The sequence below is a fragment of the Pezoporus occidentalis genome, unplaced genomic scaffold (genome assembly GCF_034315485.1).
Source record: "Pezoporus occidentalis ecotype Australia unplaced genomic scaffold, CSIRO_AGI_Poc_V1 ctg400, whole genome shotgun sequence".
NCBI lineage: Eukaryota > Metazoa > Chordata > Aves > Psittaciformes > Psittacidae > Pezoporus > Pezoporus occidentalis.
The window spans coordinates 88,902-108,214 of record NW_026915726.1 but is presented as its reverse complement, the minus strand read 5'-3'; the positions used below and the strand labels follow the sequence as shown (position 1 = coordinate 108,214).

General features: G+C 47.6%; 2 protein-coding genes across 7 annotated transcripts in view; one reads left to right on the top strand and one right to left on the bottom strand.

Annotated features, from left to right (window-relative positions):
* Positions 1-10,941, bottom strand: part of UNK (unk zinc finger) — a 49,788-nt gene extending 38,847 nt beyond the window's left edge. For 4 of the 6 annotated variants that reach the window (XM_062633743.1, XM_062633745.1, XM_062633741.1 and 1 more), the window contains exon 1: positions 10,623-10,940. In XM_062633743.1, the coding sequence (XP_062489727.1) occupies positions 10,623-10,720 (98 nt within the window). In that variant the 5' untranslated portion in view covers positions 10,721-10,940. Of the gene's footprint in view, positions 1-10,622 lie in introns of all 6 variants that reach the window. The other 2 variants (XM_062633742.1, XM_062633740.1) reach the window with 2 other exon arrangements.
* Positions 10,942-14,232: 3,291 nt separating this feature from the next.
* On the top strand, positions 14,233-15,972 carry LOC134171480 (histone H3.3A). Its single transcript, XM_062633739.1, has 4 exons — positions 14,233-14,373; positions 14,801-14,942; positions 15,019-15,172; positions 15,260-15,972. The coding sequence occupies exons 2-4, from the start codon at positions 14,815-14,817 to the stop codon at positions 15,386-15,388; spliced, it is 411 nt and encodes a 136-aa protein (XP_062489723.1). The 5' UTR covers positions 14,233-14,373; positions 14,801-14,814; the 3' UTR covers positions 15,389-15,972.
* Positions 15,973-19,313: the final 3,341 nt, after the last annotated feature.

The window sequence follows — 19,313 nt, the reverse complement described above, 5'->3', positions numbered from 1 at the left end:
CTGCTCCAGCCCTCGCAGTATCCTTGTGGCCTCCTCTGGACTCACTGAAGCAGGTCCTAGGCATCTGATCAATTTAGCAAGTAAAGCTGAGCTGAATGCTTCCAAATAAATGCTAAGGGTACTGCAGAAGCCAAAATACAAACTGCTAGATTACAAAAAATGAATGATAACACACAAGAGTCATATCCAACAGGAACCTGATCACTACGGTAACTCTGGTTTTGTATTGCAAAGGAGATCATGGGGTGGATAATGCATCTAATTCAATTCAGCAAAAAGGAAAGAACTACACATAGCCACTACTTCATAGATAACTTTCAGTGACTGTAAAAGTTCATGCGAAAAATAACACATGTTGGCAACTATCAGAAATGATCAGGACATTTTTCAATTAGAAGAAAAATGTCAGACATAAACAGCTGTGTCTTGTCTACACCACAGTAAGAAAAAACACAGCGAGACACTACAGCATAGTGCCAGCCCATCACAGGAAGACAGCCTTGCACCAGCTTCAGGCAAAACATGGTTTCCACAAATACAGTAAAAATGGCTTTGAGATAAATATGATATTGTAGCTAAGTAGCTCAGCGATGCTGTCTTGATAAGGAAAGAAAAATCAAGGCTTTCAGCTTGGAGTTAATAAAATGAATATTTATCACATTTGTGAACAGCCAAGACGCCAGTTCCACTGAGCTCCAGCCTGCAGGGGTCAGGCGAAAGGTGGTTGGTCAGAATTCCCTTGAGCTGTGCATCCCTGGGGTTAGGCATGCCACAATTTGTATCGTTCAAACCTGAGGAATAAACCGATTTCAGTCACTTTCCTGGCGGTGTGCTCTTTGGAAAGCACAACCTTATTGTGTCAGTGGACCATGAAATGCACATGGCCAAGCCATACCAACAAAACCCATTTTAAACACAAGTGTTTATTTACACAGAGCTTTCACCTTTTTAATTAAAACACTCCAAGCACAGGCATATGCAAACATTTCACTGCACTACATTTCAGAGATGTTTCTTAAAAGCCATTCAGCAAGATCCAGAACTCCGCATAAAGCCCCAAGTTTACATTTAGATTTCCTTGAGTTTGATCTTTTTTGTCCCCTTCCCAAATTAACTGGCCATGAATATGTACTACGTGACATGACCTCAAAATTAACCAAGTATTTAGACAGTTCATGCAATGTTTTAAATAGAAAGCCATTTTCCCCCAAGTTTAAAGGTCATATTTTCAATTTGACACTACTCGTTTATGCAAACACCTAAAGCACACCTTCCTGGTTTCAAACATGGGTCACTCCCAGCTGGGCCAACCCTCATCACTCCCTGGGCTGATTTTGGCTCTACAAACTATTCAGCCACTATTAATCCTCCCATACAGCACCTGTGTAAGTGCTAAGTCTAAGAAAACAGAATTATAAGGAAATAATTATTTTTCAGTAAAATTCAGGTGGAGCTTACTGCATCCAGACAGCTGCACACAGGTTTATACCTGGTTTAATTGCCAGTACAATATATCAGCATGTGTTTAAATATGAGCACTTAAATATTTTACTGCTAATGACTTTGCAGAAACATCTATCCACGGACCTGTCTATTATGGTCAGCTTATGTCCAGTTAAATTTTTCTGATTTATATTAACTGGATTGGATAGATGGTGCTTTTCTATCCTTGTATTAGTGCCTGTGGCCTCAGACACATGGAGAAAGTCTGCAGGAAGGTGGAATTTGAGTAGAGTTAAACATGCGTTGGGTTTGCTGCACTAGACTACAATGAATCAAGGTCTGATTAACATGCCGATGTCCTGGCCTGTAAAAATTAAATGTTCCAGCTTCCAGTTAAGTTCTCCATGCTGTACTTCTCTCCCCACCAATTCAATCACTAACAAAGCCCTCACAGGACCAGCAACTGTAGAAGCAGTAGTAAAGGCTGTGAAAAGAGCTGGGCTGTTTTAAAACTTGTGTCACTCACTCTGCTAGTTCCCTACAACAAAACAAAATATCCCACATGCAAGAATTTGTAAAGGCTAATTCAGAAAAAATATTATTTCCATACAAGACACTACATAGCTGAGGCTTTCAGTTACAGATTTTTATGAGCATTTTTAGGCAGCTGACCCTTAACATCTTGTCTTACAAGAGGTGCTTCAGAAATAGAGCACAGTAGCCCTCCTTCTCCTGGCCACACCAAGAACCTTCATGATTTAACAAACAGCTCATTGCTAAATTGCAGCCTCATTCTCACAACAGTTTCAAGACAGTGCATGAACTGTATGAAGGTCTTATACTTACACTGGACCAATACCAGAAAACCAAAAGTTCATAAGAAGGGGCAGGTCTATAGTGCTCTTATCCAGACCAAGCTATATTTGAAAACAAAATGGCATCTGCTTCTTCTCAGGTGAAATGCCAACTAGACTTGCAGCAGCCTCTTTGGAAAGTCTTACATTTGTGAACAGATGTTTTCTGTTGTGAATTTGAAATAAAACACAGTGATTATCTAATGAGCATGAACCTGCCTCCCATAACACACGCGCCAGCACAAAGATAAAAGCCAGCTCTTACTAGTTGATTTTGAAAAATTAACGTTAGCTATTCATTTGATTTTCTTTTCTAGTCAGCACTCACATCAGACTTTATCTGCGGCTGCTACAGCCCTGCAGGCTTTCTTGACACTCCATAAGGCAGGCACCCCTCAGAATAAAAAGTCTATGCACACAGACTGGTCCAAAGAAGCACCACTACATGTCCAACATCAGACCATGTGTGAGACAGGGACCCTGACGACTGGGTGTATGCCAGCTCTCCACCACAGGGAATGCAGTCAGATCCCAGGCTATACTATAACTTCTCATCTTTCATTTTGACTAATCAATCCCTGAATAAATCTGGTGGCACTCTGAAGATATATTATATGTGCAAGCCATTTTATTTGGTTTGTTGTTGCTGTGAAGCTGCATGACTGCCCTGGGGCATCAGCTGGTTTTATCTCTGCTATGATGGTGAATATTTACGTGTTATTAAGGAAAGCTCACAGTCTATTGAAAATTAGAGGAGAAAAATCACCTCTGAGCATATTGGGTGTGGACTGACAACTTCTTTTTGAACTGTGGTGACATGCTGAAGACAAAGGATAGCAAGTAAAACAATACTCACTTTAATTATGATTTTTGCAGATATTAATCAGATATAGTTTGAAGAATCTATTTCCCTTTCCATAGGTGCATGACTGCTTATTAATCTGAAGAAATTCTAGGCATGCAATGATAAAAAGCAATCCAACCTTAATTTCTTAACTGTATTTAACAGTGCCACCATTCTTACTAAGCCAGTATGCTCTACTGAAATGTATTTGAAATTTCTGACCAACAGATAGCTAGGGATGGCCCTGGATTTTTCCTGCCCAACCAGAAACTCGGTATAACCCTCCCTTCTGCCAGTGTTCTGACAACTATATCCAATTAAATGTCTCTGAGTTTTAACAAGAGGTATGAACCAGACCAGTATCAAGCATTTCAGTGAACTAGCACTATTATTGCCATCACTGCATTTTCATACTTAAAATATTTCTTTCAAAGAAAACCCAGGACTTTTCTTGTCGTAACAATTTAGGTTTACCTAAAAGAACACTATTGCAGGGTGAGGGTGTATGAAGACAGCCTGCAATGAAGCCAAGAAGAGAAGAAATTGTATGTATTCATTTTAAGGGAACATTCATTCCAACTGATATTTCAAATGTCAAACTGGTATTAACTGCATCAAGCACTGATCAAAATACACAAGACATAGCTGAGAAAATTATCACAAGCATCTAAATTGGCTGTCATCACCAGGTGGAGTTTGAGAAAGTACAAGCCTTTAGCATCTCCTTACACACCCTTCTGGTGAGGAGGATTCGTAGTTTTGATTGCCCTGATACAAATGACAAACTCTCAATAAAGTAGAGGGAAAAAAGATAGCTAAGAAATTCATTCATTTAGGACACAAGGGGAATTGCTGCCTGGTTGGCTGTGCATGTGCATAAGGCATAGCTTTCAGCTTTGTACCTGATCTGCAAGTGATGTGTTGAACATTACAAGAAGTTTACAGAGTATATAAAGACTTTATAAGATGGAAACTTCTGTGACTGTCTTACTCTCACAGTCCATGATTTTAACAAAATCTAATTTAAGGAGATTTTAAGGAGGAAACTGACATAATATTAAAAAAGCAACAACAATTAAAAAAATAAAAAAAAATCTTAGACTCAGTTTAGACATCAGTGATTCCATGAGGGAAAGGGATGGACCACACAACTGGTAACTTCTCACCATCTCTTTTAGCCCTGTCTCTCATTTTCAAAAATATTTATAAAGTTTTTAAAAAGCAAGAAGTTAACAGAAGAACAAAACATGACCTCAGCATCCTCTGAAAACGAACTTAGCTCCTGGGGTCCTGACAAGCAGGTTCTCACAAGCTTCAACGCTGCAATTTAAGACATTATTGCTTCAGTTCTTTATTTTGCTCCTGTCTTAGAAATCACAGCTACAAACACAGGGCTAACAGAAGGGAAAGTTGACCTGCTCTCCAGCTGCCCCAGTTCACAGCCTGGTGTATTAATACAGTCTACCAGTGACAGCTGATGCCAATATGTCACACAATCAGCGTGATTAATTTTGATGTCCTGACACATTCCTGACACGTTGGTGTAGGGCAGAAACATCCTGCAAACATCTAGGCAGAAATGCAATGGAAGATCTTCCAGAGGACATTGGTCAGACCCTTTGTAAAAGAAGACTGCACATTGCAGCTGCTCATAGAAGTTAGAAAAACCTATTCTGGTGTAAAGAAGAAATCTGAATGCAACAAAATGCTGAATTCCAACAGAATTTGCTCTAAAATAAAGCCAAACAATATTTAAATAATAATAATAATAAGGCAATACATAAATCTACAAAATGAGAAAATGTGTATACTGGGAAACTCAAAATTCCAAGGTTTTCTATAAGTATTATTAATTTAATTTTGTATGCCATGCCACAAAAATTATCCTATATGATAATGTAAGCAATGTATAAGACTTAACATAGTCTTTTTTTTTTTTTAATAGAAAAAAAAAATCAAAACAACCGTTTTCAAAGTTGGAAAAATTCTGCATAAGTGAGTCCTTCTCCTCTTTCACAGAATTTGTGATTTTTGAAATATCAACCATGGCTGGACCAAAGCTAATTCTGAAAATCTCAAAGCAGAACATAAAGCTTTTCACTCAGCAAAATATTTCTACGCCACTGATAGAGCAAATTCCTTGTCACTTCTGATGTCTAGAAGTATTCACTTATGAAGTGTAAACGTAGCAAGCAGCTCCAGCTCCACTGCAACACAAGGGAGGAAACCCTCGCTGCCTCCACATGCACAGTAACCAGCAAGACAGGGCAGTCCTGAGCTGATGGGGGCTCAACGACCCTCACAGCGGAGGCTTTTAACACTCCTCCTTTGATGACCATAGATAGCATCTAGAGCATTATTTTCCAGTGTACATACTGTGAAGGCAGCCCCTCCTGTTCACGCTCCAGTGCTTTATATTTCCAACTTCCTGTAACAGTTTGTGGTGGGCATGTATTTAGTGAAGTTCACACTGCCTTAAAAACCAGCAATAAAAAACAGCTTATACTTCCCTCATAAGCTGACATTTACAGGTTGTGATGTAGACCACTGGCAAGTCTCTTGTTGAGAAGTATTGACTTTCTCTGCGCTTTACTAACAATCTCCAAACAGATCTGAAACCTAACAATGCATGGAGGTTTTTTTGTTGTTTGCTCTTTTGTTTGGTTTTGGTTTGATTTGTCGTTTAAACAACAGGGCTAGTTTCTATTTTTGTACCAGTCCTATCAGCTTATTGATCTAAGGGTTGTCATCAGTAAAACCAAAGCAGAATTAGGACAATGGTTTGTTAATCTAAGAGTCCTGGTGGTTTAAAAAGAAAAACAAAAGGTTTGTAAGAAGTGTTTTGAAACCCTAAATGTACTTGCTAAGTTGTGAAGACCACCCATATCAAGAATGTCAAAAGTATAACCTAACAGACTACTCAGACACTAAGGGCTCTAGAAGAGCAAATCCACTTACAGGAAAAAAAAAACCAAACAAAAAAAAACAAACTCTGAAAACATGTTACCTACCCATCTGGCTTTTGGTTTTCTTTTCACAGTCAGTCTGCACATTTGAGATCGGATATGCTGTGTCTGCCCCGCTAGCAATAAGACACCGTCCACATATAAGGAGATAAGGATTACTCTCTACAAATGCCTCAAGGTGCATTTTTGTGTGCCATTGGTTTTGAGTAAGAATTTTAACATAAAGATTTTGAGATAAGTAAGACTTCATTGTAATCCAAGCCCAACTATTATCTTCCTGTTCTTATTTCTTCTTCCCCTATATTTCCATCACTGTCCTAATCAGTTTCTATTTAAGGCCGAGAAACCACCACACAAGGCACTACTCAAAAACATGCGGATACAAAACTGTCTTTGATTTAGCATAACTAAAGCATTGCACCAACCTGATTTTCATCCCCACTTAAGATGCCCTTCACTCAAGTGCACTAGCTCTTCTAACTCTGAATGGCTGGCATCTAAATGGTTGCAAGATAAAGCCTGGGTGTCACTAACACAACCGAATGACCAGCTGTGGGGATGCAGTTCTAGCACTACACAGGTACTAACCCTTCAGGAATTTCCCACAATTCCTCCAATCATGTAAAAGGAAAGACAAGGTTTTTTTTTTTGCATTTTATGCTGCAAAGGCATAACCACAAAGCTTATTTTGCTGTAGTACAAAGGATTTCCTCCTAGGCACCCTGGTCCAGCACTGGAGTGAGGGTATGTACAGCCTGCAGGGACACAGAAAACTGGAGTTTATTTACAGGATGGCTGCTCACATTCATGATGGGCACACACAAGAGAATCACGTTTAGTAACAATGATCTGGGTTATGCCCAGCAAATCTTTGTCCCAGAGAGTTTATCACCTAAATCAGAGTATCTTCAATGCTGCTTTTGAGCACGTGTATTTTGCATGGACTAGAATGAAGGCATCCTTTGCTTTTTTATTAAATAGATTGATTTCTCTTCACCTGAACATTTGCTTTTCTGCATAGTATTGAGCTGTTTGACTTCCTGGTGAATGCAGTGAACAAAGAACTGCCCAGCTTTCACCTACCTAAATTCTGCCAGATAAATAAATACCCAAGCAGTGGATACACAATTAAAGACTCCAGCCTGACTGAAAACCAGTGAAGATGGCAACAGCCAAATGGACAGACTACCAAAACAAAAGCATGCCACAGTACTCCGTGTCTACAACTGCCAAGACACTGAGGGCTTGCTTTCAGTTTCTCTGAACTCAGCCTCTACCCACATTTCCAGATAACACATCAGGGGTAGACTCATATAGAAAGAACCGTGTCAGCTAGAGCTAAGACACAGTGCAAAGTCAATACTTAGTTGACGTTTGACAGAGTGTCCCCAAACCAAATCTATTTCCCACTACAAGCTACCAGCTCACCACTGCAGAGCCCATCCCCCGAAGCAGATCAAAGCTGCACTGGCCTCAGGTACGCGAGGAACAGCCTCAGCCCCTTGTTCTGAGGAGCACAGCGATCTCATCCCACTTACAGGACCACAGCGAACAAACTTCTGATGCAGCAACCCAGACAGAACATAACCGCAGCTGCTGAGCACTCCATTGCTTACTTGAGTTCTACTAACAGGATACGAGATCCCCAGATGAGGAACACACCATTCATAATTAAATAGCAAAGCCTGGCATATACCTGAGCGACTCAGTCTCCAGGAGAACCGAGCTGCCCGCTACAACTGCTACCAAGCACAATCAAAGGGTCTTTTTCTGAGCTCCTCTTCTGCTAACAAACACTGCAAAGGTCTGAGACAGCATCACTAATTCTATTCCCCCCCCCCCCCCCCCAGATTTTCTTTTGCTGCACATCTAGAACAGACACAAAGGCTTCCTGACAAGATCTAGAACTGCAGTTCAAAGTACCTAAAAATCTCATTAAAATAATACCAAGAGTTTAGAAATCAACACTCATTTGGAAAATTGAATGCTTCCTAACAAATACAACCAAAACTTCCTAACACAAGAGATCCCCAGCACCAGATTGCCCGTCCCCAGGGAACAGCAAAGTATGCAGATAATTAAGCTTACTTCAGTTTACAAGTTGTAACCTTCATGTCATTTTATGGAAACAAACTATATTTAAGGAATAAAAAGGAAGGAAATATTTACATTTTGACAACATACAACTTGTTGATATGAACAACCACCAAGTAAGCTCCCATATGTTATCAGAAGGAGGTTTACAATATGATGTGACCTAGTTTACAAATCCAAGGCTTTCAAAGTATGGCTTGCATCCCACTGTTAGCACTCTGCAGCCCCCAAAACGTCCCTCACTTATGGTTCTCCAGCTTCTCCACAACTGTTTTCACTGACATGCTATTAGCATCCATCTGAAACTACATGGGTTGCCCACTGGAAAGAAGCTAACAGCACCATCACCTTTGTTACACACTGTCGCTTTTTCCTCTTCTGTCCTTTTCAGCTACCTTGTCATGATCTTCCTTCTCCTCCTATTTCTCAAACTCCTTCTTTCACTGTTTCTTTCCTAACCTTTGATATCCTTGTTTCCATGGTCATGCTTAGCCATATTAGCCAACCTTCACCTTGCTCTACCTAGTGTACTTACAATCTTGCTACAATCCCATCTCCTTGCCACCTGGGTGTTTTCCTTCCTCGCTTTTGACTGATTGCTTTTCTGTTGTCCATGTCACTTCAGCTCCCAGGCAGGTCATGCTCCCTCTCTTACCACTACAGCAACTGCCCTAGTGGACTCTTTCATGCCATTTCCTCCTATAACACTGTCAAACTTTGATTGCAGACACCACCAGAAAAAATGTAACCTGAGTCTGTGACAGAGGAGAGACTGAGATGAGCTCTTAGGCAGAAGTTCTTCCCTGTGAGGGTGCTGAGGTACTGGCACAGGGTGCCCAGAGAAGCTGTGGATGCCCCATCCCTGGCAGTGTTCAAGACAGGTTGAACACCGGGGCAAGCAAGCTGCTCTAGTGGAGGGTGTCCCTGCCCGTGGCAGGGGGTTGGAGCTAGAGGAGCTTTAAGATTCCTTCCAACCCAAACCAGTCTGGGATTCTATCACTTGCCAGCTCCCTGAAGATCACAACAAGATCTTTATGATGGACATAGAACCTAGAAGCCCTCATTCTGTCACAGACTCACTATTCTGGACAGCCTGAAGGAAGAGGATGTCATATAGCCTGTGATCCCTGCACTGGTTATACAGATAGATGCCTCTGAAGCTCTCCTTATTCCATGAGCTATAATGTGGAAACAGGGAAGAAATCCATCAGCAACTTTAGGAAAACACAAACTAAAGCAACCCAAACTGCACTCAGAACCTGCCCTTCTCATTTTGGGTGGGGGCATCAACACCAGCAGGAGATACGGGTAATTTGTACATTTTTTCTGTATGTGGACAACACCCTAAAGCGATAAGGGAAGATAGCTTGGCACATGCATTTTGTTCATAAGGAACAGTCCCAAACTTTTTTCTTTTAAGGGCAGGGAACACCTGACCTATTTCCACCCATGTCCCTCACTAGCCCATCCTCACAAAGATGACACTCACTCCCAAACCACCCTCTATCCCTAGTGCAAAAGAAGAACCAAGCATCACCACCACTACTTCCAACCCAAAGAAGTATTTGCAAGCCAAGCACATACAGCACAAGTTCCAGGAGGTCGTGCACCTCTAGTACAACACAGTGAAATTCTGTTTTTTGTTTAGGGAAGACACATCCCAGGAACAAGCCTTCATGGAGGCACTATCTCCAGCAACAGAGGCAACACACACCAACTTGTGTTTCCTCCACCATAGAGTCACACAGAAGCAGTGTGAGGAAACGTGAGAACAGGACATGCACTTCCCAGGATTTTCATGTAATGTTCCCCACGGAGGACATTTCTCACAGGCATGTGAGGCGTGGAAGTATGCCCACCCTGGGGACGGATCCACTGGAGCCGTCCCTCACAGGGAGCGGGGCTCGGCCCCTGGGAGCCAAAGGGCAGCACCGGCCTTCTCACACTGCCCCCTCCCTCTGCAGACACCTGAGGACAACCCGGACTCCTCCGGGAACCGAGGACCGGGGCAACGGCACGAGGATACGCAAACCCCAACACCCCTTAATGCCTGGCACCTCCACACCCGAGAAAACACCCGCGTGGGCCGGGAGAAAGTGCCACTACCACGGTGTGCGGGTAGCGGTCAAGGGGGCGGCGGCGGCGGGGCCGGCCTGCGATGGCGGCCACAGGGGCCGGGCCCCCACGAGCCCCAGGTCGGGCCGAGCTGCCGGAGCCCCGGAGCGTCACCCGCGGGGGGAGGGGGAACCGCTCAACCCGCGCCCCGCCCCTCCCCCCCCCCCTCGCCGGCCGGTTGGGGCCGGTTCCAGCCGGTGCCGCGCGGGCTGTCGGCGGGTCTCCGTGCGCGCGTGCCGCACGCCGCCCGCTGACGTCAGGCGCGTGTTGGCGCGCGGGCGGGCGGCGGGGAGCTCCGCTACGTACGTGTAGTGCTGCGGCTTCTCGGGCTGCGCCTGCAGCGCGCTAGCGGCGCTCGCCGGGCCGGCCGCGGCGGGGCCGCTCGCCACCGGGCCCTTGGACATGCCTCCGGCCTTCCGCCGCCGCCGAGCAGACCTTTATTATTCACTCTGCGCGGTCCGCACGGAGGGCGCCGCGCGCAGGCGCAAAAACCGCCACCGCCATTGCCGCCCCGGTGCGCGGGGTGGGGTGGGACTTGTAGTCCCGGCGCGCGCCCGCGCTCCGCCAACCCGGGACGTGGCAGGCGGCGGCTTCCGGGCGGCGGGACCACAACTCCCAGAGGCGCCCATCGGCGGCGCGGGCCGTGCTTCCGGCCGCGCGGGGCACGACGGGACTTGTGGTCTGAGGGGGCGCGGGCAGCGCGCCAGGACGCCCCCCAGCGGTGGGGCAGGATCGCGCTCTTTGTGAGGCTCCATCAGCAGGACTGTCCCCAAGGAGCGGCCACCGAGCCCCGGGACAGCACCGAGCGCCATCACGGCCCTCCCAGCCCAGCGCCTCCAGGCAGGCATGAAAGGCTGTGGAGGAGGCTGGGGAATTATTTGTGGCAAGTGGCCTCACTTCCTTCCTTCCCCTACCACAGGGACTGAGTGTGGACCGGGAGTGCGGTGTCCCAGCCAAAGGGTTATTTTAGTGTTGACTTCTCTCATTGCTCCACGGCCTTCCCCACCCACTGGACAACACCGGCCAGGAAGTGCCCAGTCCCGAGGAGAAGGAAGAGAAGGAGGAGGAGGACCCAACGAGCTGTGTGGAGAACCTACCTCTGAGTAGGTGACACCAAAGACCCCTGGCTGCTGTGTCATCAGAAGATCGCACAGGGTCTCTGCCCTCCCCCAGGAGAAAATCCCCCCACCCTGAAGGAGGAAGGTCTGCGGAAGCGGCTGAATTCCCATGCAAAGAGCTTCCTCCATAAATTAACTTCTCTCCTGAGGGAGGAAATGATACGAGTTTCTTTTAATAGGACTTTGATCTCTTGGGCTTCACACAGAACCAGTTCCCTCACTGGAATCCTCTAGCTGTGTGGTAAAGGGCAACAAGGGTTTCTAAGGCAAACACCTCTTTTTAACTCCACTAGCATGCACGGGGTGAACAATGTTAATAATAAACTTCCATCTGTGTGCTGCCTGTGCAGCTGGTTTGGGGGGGAAATAACTTTTTTAATTCCCATTTACACAGATTCCACTGCTACTGTGGGCAGGCTTTTCCTGGGGTAATTAGTGATTTATTCCCTTGTGTTTGCTCAGATAACTCACAGGATCTCAATATGTTTTTACTCATCTAACAACCCCCCACAGGAGGCTGGAGCTCTATAATTATGCAGCTCTTGGTCAAGTAGGACAACTTCTGGTAAGTTAATAACGTGTAGAGGTATTTCAGGTAATATCTACGCATGCACACCTGAATACCCAAAATCCAATTCGGCAATGAACTGGATGAAAAAAAACTTTAATTAGGGACAAATCGCACTGACAACACCGCCAATGCTCTCGGGTTCAGAAACTGAAGGCTCAAATCCTCAGCAATGTTGATTCCACAATCCTCTTCCACTTCTCTTTTGTTTCACAGTTGGGACAACCCAACACGTGCTCTGCTGAGCAACAGGAAAATGTTCTGGGAACATGTGCCCTGGGTGCATTGGCTTCCATCTTCACACAGGTCTTCGCTGACATTTCCTTGCTTTGGCATTTCCATGTACACCTTTCCTTTAGCCTGTTTCGTCTGAGAGGTTGCAGCACAGCTTTCCTCCAGTCTCCAAGAGAGACTAATCTAAACTATCTCTAAAATAAGAATAGGAAGCAGCCATTGCTGTGAAAACACAGGAAATATCTAAGGAGCAACTGGTAACAAACACTATGCACCATTCTTCTAGTGTCAGTGACAGCAGAGAACGCTCTTAAAAATAATGAATTTAATTTAATTTTTGGTATACTGGTAGCATCAGAACCAGTTCCTAAATTTCTTTTTCCTAAGCACCAATGGCTCAGATGAAGGGAATTCTTTGCTTCTTATTTTCTAAAACACATACAATGCAAATGATTACTCACATCCAGCTCCCAAGCCATTCCACCAACAGGCAGCTTTTTATCTCTGAGAAATAATTCACATTTTCCTTTACAACACTGAGAATTAACTGGACAAACAAGGACCAGAAGCAGGGGGGATGTGCCAGAGCATCCTCCAGCAGCCCTGGCCTGGCACACATGACAGCCCTGTCGTACCATGATGGTGCACAGTTGCTTGACTTACCTGAGAGGCTGAGAAGCAAGAGATGTGCTCCCTATGTGCTGAGCTCTTGCACTGCGGCAATCCTTGCTTGCCTGGGAACTGGCTCCAGGGAACTCACACATCCGGGGAGGATGCAAAACCTCATGGAAAGGCTGTGTGACAATGGCCACACTCCAGTTCACGGAGCTCACTGACGCCTTTGGGAGTGATGGTTGAGCAAGTGACTTGTTTGTGTTCACTCCACGTTCCGCGTGCTACAACTGCAGGACATCTGGGACCTGTTCTTCCTGATTGTGGCTACCATCCTGCGGGGGGCAGGACCTGCCTCCACAGTTGCTTCAAGTGTGAGGTCAAACTTAAGCAACAACTTCCCCCCCCCGCCCCCCGAGACAATTGCCTTTTATCTTCCTAGATGGTACCAACAGAGAACATGGACTCGCTTTCTACTTCCAATGAGACTTTGCAGTTGGCTTAAGCAGTGAAGGCAACCCTGAAGCTGGTGGGAGCTGGTGAGCAGAGGTGCAGAATGACAGAGCTCTGACCCCAGCCACTGCCCAGGCCAGGCTCCCGGCCGTGGCAGACTTTCCCAGGCCAACAGCTGGGCTCCCCCCAGCTTTTGGCAGGGGTCACAGACTCGCGGGGCAGCCCAGCACTAACCTAAGTCCCAAACACGCATCCCCAGGCTGCCACAACCGGGCGGGAGACACAGAGCCGCTGACAGAGCCCACTCCCTCCGACGGAGCTTTGCTCACCCCCCACCGACGCTCAAGAAGCGCGGCGGGGGGGGGGGGGGGAGGTCGCAGGCCCCATGCGAGTCGCTACAAAGCGGAGCCTCCCGCAGTTTTCCCAAAGGCCGCTGCTCTCCGCGGCCTGAGCGCCGCGGATCCCAGAGTGGGTCACAGCACCCACCGCCCCTCCGGGCGGCCCCGCGACGCCCCGCCAGGCGCCTATACGCCGAGAAAGGCGCTTATGTGGCGAGGCGAGGGTCCGGGCACCGGCGGGGAGGATTCCGGGGCCGCGAAGCGGGTCCCGAAGCAGGCGCCACCCGCCCCTCGCCCGCTCCTATTGACTTCTCATTGTGGAGCTTTGCAACAAAGGGTAGGATCCAAATCCTGCCCCGTTTTGTCCAATCAACGCGCAGAGCGCACACCCGCCGACGATTGGCCTCTTCTCTCCTCACAGTACCCAATCAAACAGCTACTTTAACAACCAATCAGCGGCGGAGCATGCACCCAATCAGCGCCGAGGAACCGGAGCACGGCCTTTGTGTGTCGTTACGCCACCGCGCCGGCGGAGGTCCCGGCCAATGGCAAGGCGCGCTGCTTCCAGGCATTGTGAGGTCACCGCGCCGTGTGCCGCCCCCGGTATAAGACGTGAGTCTCGGCGGTGGAGCGGGCTCAGTGTGGGGGTGTTCAGCTGCGGAGCGGTTTGTGATATTACCGGTACAGGCTTCGGTGCGCAGCGCGACCGTCACCGGCGCTTTCTTCTCGGAGCGGTAAGCGGCGGGTGCGTTCCGTGGTGGGCGGCAGTGCCGTGGGGCCGCTGGCGGTCATGGTGCTTCTCGGAGCTGGGCAGCAGGCTGGGCCTTGCCTACGTGCCCCGAGTCACGGCCAGTGCCCATCTTCCCCCCCCCCGGCCGCCCAGGAGGAAGCGGGGGGTGGCGTGACTCATTCCTCTTACTCTGGGGCGGGGAGCAGCCGGCCCGCGGAGGCGGAGGAACCGTAACTTCTCTCATCCCTGGGGACGCTGCTGGCTGCCTGCCCGCCTTGGTGGCGGGGGAGGGGGCAGCTCGCCAACATCTGCCGCTGCCGGGACTCTAGGGGATTGGACGGGCGGGCTAGGGGGGGCTGGGAGCGGGCCGCTGTGTGCTGGGCCTGACCGCGGTGAGACGGGCTCTGTGTCAAGCGGGGTTGTGTCTGTAGGTGAGTGAAGAGAAATGGCTCGTACGAAGCAGACCGCCCGCAAGTCCACCGGGGGGAAGGCTCCGCGAAAGCAGCTCGCCACCAAGGCGGCCCGGAAAAGCGCCCCCTCTACCGGCGGCGTCAAGAAGCCTCATCGCTACAGGTAAGGCCGCCGGCGCGGCACGGCCCAGCGGTACCGCGGCCCCTGCCCCGGCTCACCCGCTCCCTCTGTTCTTTAGGCCGGGCACCGTAGCTCTCCGTGAGATCCGACGCTATCAGAAGTCCACGGAGCTGCTGATCCGCAAGCTGCCCTTCCAGCGACTGGTCAGGGAAATCGCCCAAGATTTCAAAACGGACTTGAGGTTCCAGAGTGCAGCCATCGGTGCACTGCAGGTACTGCTGGTGGCCTGTGGGGCCGCGGTGCTGAGTGTGCCTCCCTGGGCGGTTCTAACGACGTTTCTTCTTGTCCTCTTGAAACAGGAGGCCAGCGAAGCGTATCTGGTGGGTCTCTTTGAAGATACAAACCTGTGTGCCATCCACGCCAAGAGAGTCACCATCATGCCCAAAGATATCCAGTTGGCTCGCAGGATACGGGGGGAGAGGGCTTAAGTGAAGGCTGTTTTTATGGTGTTTTGTAGTAAATTCTGTAAAATACTTTGGTTTTAATTTGTGACTTTTTTTTTTTGTAAGAAATTGTTTATAATATGTTGCATTTGTACTTAAGTCATTCCATCTTTCACTCAGGATGAATGCTAAAAGTGACTGTTCACATAAACCTCAGTGATGCGAGCCATGTGGCTCCGGAGTGACAAGTTGCTAATATGCAGAAGGGATGGGTGATCTTATCTTGCTTCTCATGCATGTTTCTGTATGTTAATGACTTGTTGGGTAGCTAAACTTGTAAGGTACTAGAATTGATACAAATGTGTACAGGGTCCTTTTGCAATAAAACTGGTTATGACTTGATCCAAGTGTTTAACAATTGGGGCTGTTAGTCTGACCATACATCACTGTGATCAAATGTGGACTTCTTCAGAGGGTGAAACTACAAGTCTTAACCACAGTGTAACTTACAGTTTCCTAAAAAAAAAAAAAGTAAACCTGGCAGCTATAGAATACACTATGTGCATTTATAATAGCTATTTTATATATTGTAGTGTCAACATTTTTAAATTAAATGTTTTACATTCACATGTGAGGAGTCTTTGTCATTTGGTTTGTCTGGGCTTGAAAAAGCTGCCTTCTGCTCCTCCTGGCTCTGGCATGTTGCAGTAGGCGCTTGTAATTCTGCACTGCTGCTCCCATAACTTAATTTTGTCTGCCTGCTGCCCTCAGAGGGGTTTGGAGGTTTTACTGTGGCTTGAGCTGTGGCTCTTGGCTAGGGAGGGGGTAGAAGGGGGAATGGCTGCACTGGCAGGATCATGCCAGGCAGCCTTTAGGGGATTGCTGGGGGTTTTACAAAGCTTGAGTGTGGGTCAGCAGTTCAGGCCCAATTCCAGGATTGAGCTTTTTTTTTTTTTTTCCCTCCTTTTCTGTAGATGCCAGGGAGGTTTTTTATGGTGCTGTGAACTGGGCTGCCTAGGGTGAACCTTGCAGCTTCCTGGTGCTGGGTGCGTGGCTGCAGCCTGACAGTTCTGTGGGATCCAGCTGTGTGACTAAACCCTAGATAATGACAGCAGCTAGCATGGATGGCCTGCAAGGGGAAAAGCTAATTACACAACCTGGGAGCCTATGGGCTGCTGGGCAAACTGGGATGGGCATGTAAGATTCTCATTTCCTGTCTAAGCTTTTTTGATGAAAGAGGATTAAACTCAACCCTTTGCTCTAGCTCTTTGGGCTCTGCCAAGGCAGGTCTGGTTTTCCCAGCACAGTGCTTCTGGGAACAGCTATACTGTGTTAGGTGGTGGTGGAAGAAAGCTGCTCAGACTACATCTGGGAAGACGGGTAATTAACATTTAAATTAAACTTCAAGTCTGGCTCTCCTCAGTTCTTTAGGATCAGGCGGCACTAGTAAGGCTGGAGTTGGCACAGGGGAAGGAAGCAGTTGGGCTAGCTCATCTGGATTTATTGTCATGAAACAAAAAGTGCAATAGCCGAAGTGGCAGCAGTGATAAGTTACACAAGAGTGGGTGGTCAGTTGGCACCATCCCTGTGTGATTGTGTGCAGGCCAGCCTGGTCACAGTGCTGCTTTCCGTCCAAAGGGTGGTTGGAAAACAGCCCTGACTCTGGCACTTGGGGTGCTGCTGGCAGAGGCTGGGCCACAGGAGCCAGGGGAGCTTAGGGCTGTAACCGGGGCTCTCCCTGATAAGACAAACCACTCTGTGTGCTCAAAACCTGCAGGTAGAGGAACAGGCACTTCCCATCCTGTGGCCCCTACACAACCTCACCTATGCCCTTTCCTGCACTATGCCACTCCAAATGTGGGAGGAACATGCAGTTAACACACTGTTAACACCATCCTTATCTACCACAGCGCTGCTGAAAACATCTTTTGTAAACAAATGGTTTCCTCACTGCTAAACATGCAAGGAAAAAAAGATTTCCTTGCATTTACATTGAATGCCAGAGAGGGATTCTTAATCAGGGACTGTGGTGATAGGACAAGGGGTAATAGGTTCAAATTTAAACAGGGGAGATTGAGATTAGTCATATGGAAGAAGATCTTCCCTGTGAGGGTGCTGAGGCGCTGGCACAGGGTGCCCAGACAAGCTGTGCCTGCCCCATCCCTGGCAGTGTTCAAGGCCAGGTTGGACACAGGGGCTTGGAGCAAGCTGCTCTAGTGGAAGGTGTCCCTGCCCATAGTGGGGGGGTTGGAACTGGATGCTCTTAAGGTCCTTTCCAACCCAAACCATTCTATGATTCTATGACATTGTAAACTGAATTGCTTTAAAGGCCTGGATCAAAGTTAAGCACCAGCCCACACCATAGCTGACGCTGAGCAAGCTACATCGGGCAGGGATGTCCGCGAAAGAACCCTTGCAAGTCATTGCAGCTGGCATTTAGGCAGGTTAAAAAAATCAGAATTCCAAGCAACAGGATTTACAAAGGTTTGATTTGGTGTTGATCTGTAGTAGCAGGCTGGGCTCCTGCAGGAAAAGTATGTTTTAAAATCACATCCCTCGAAAACAATGTTTCCTCCAAATTCTCAGTGGAAACAATGAACCATCCGGGTATGCCCAGAAGCTGTTTCTTAAAATAAAATCATTTTCTGCCAGTTCTTAAAAAAAAAATAAAAAACAAAAAATCCCAAAACAACAACAAAAACTAAAACCCACCAGAAAACTACATCAAAACACTATTCATCTTGGTACCCTCAACAAAAAAGAATTGTTACATTTTGCCCGTGGTGGACCAGAGCAGCAATTCGTGGTATTACATGACCTCACTGTGGTGATATCTTAACTGATTCTCTTGACGATTTCCTTGTATTCTTGTTCAGAAGTTGATGCAAACAGCAGGCCGTCAATGTGCTCCCATCAGGGCTCTCCAGGGAAGCACTAAGAATGGAAACATGTCCATAAGCTGGCCGCAAGCATGGCTCTGAAAGCCCAGCCCCAGCTTGGAACCACACCAGAGACCCCGCAGCTGGCCTGGACATCACTGGTTTGTTTTCCAAGACCCACATCACTCTATATCCACCCTCCCATGGCCCACAGGCAAAACCTACACCATGCAGAAGGCAAATAACTTGCTGCTGTCCCATACAGGAGATGGTGGGGTAGGGGCAACAGTGCAGGAGCTGCATCAGGGACAGGAGGGAGCCAAGGCTGCCCTCAGTCCCTGTTGTTCCCAACCCTGGTTTAAACTGGCCCCACGACCACTCTGGCCAGGATCCCCACACTGCCTCAGGAGTCACCCAGACCTTGGGTGTTACTCGCTTACCTTGGAAGAAGTCTGTTCCTGTATGAGGACTTCTGCTTCCTTCACATCAAATAAAACTTTCTGAATGGGGGACAGAGGTGAAGAAGCCGTGATCATCGCAGTGTCTGAGGTCTGATTTTAATAAGACACTTACAAGAGAGACATTATGCAAAAGCAGAGGAGATGAAGCACAGTCAAGCACAAGAGTTTTTTACACGATGCCCTTTTTTTCCATCACCCAGTGCTCCCACACTTGAATCATTTTGCAAACAACCTCCCCTGCCCAGAGCCTCAAGCAACAGTGACCTGAGCCCTAAAGCGCCCCTGGAAGCAGGTTTAGCCTCCCCACAGTTTTCCAAGTGCTCCTGGCCAGTGATTTTATTTTTCTTCCTTAGTGAAATTCCTGCCCTGGCTGCAGAGATGCTTCTAAAGAGGAAAAAAACCCCACAGGTGGAGGTGTCAAATACCCACCCAGGCCAAGTGAAGCTGGAGCTGGGAGGCCAAAAAATCCCAGGCAGAGACCATATTTCCCTGCAGTTCTCTCACCAGGCCCTTCCTGGGATGACCCAGCCCTGACACTCACCCTTGCTGCCTGCTGTTTCTCCAGGCCGAGGCCAACACCTCTTTGCCACCATACTGAAATAGAGTGGCAGGGAGGGAATAATCCACAGG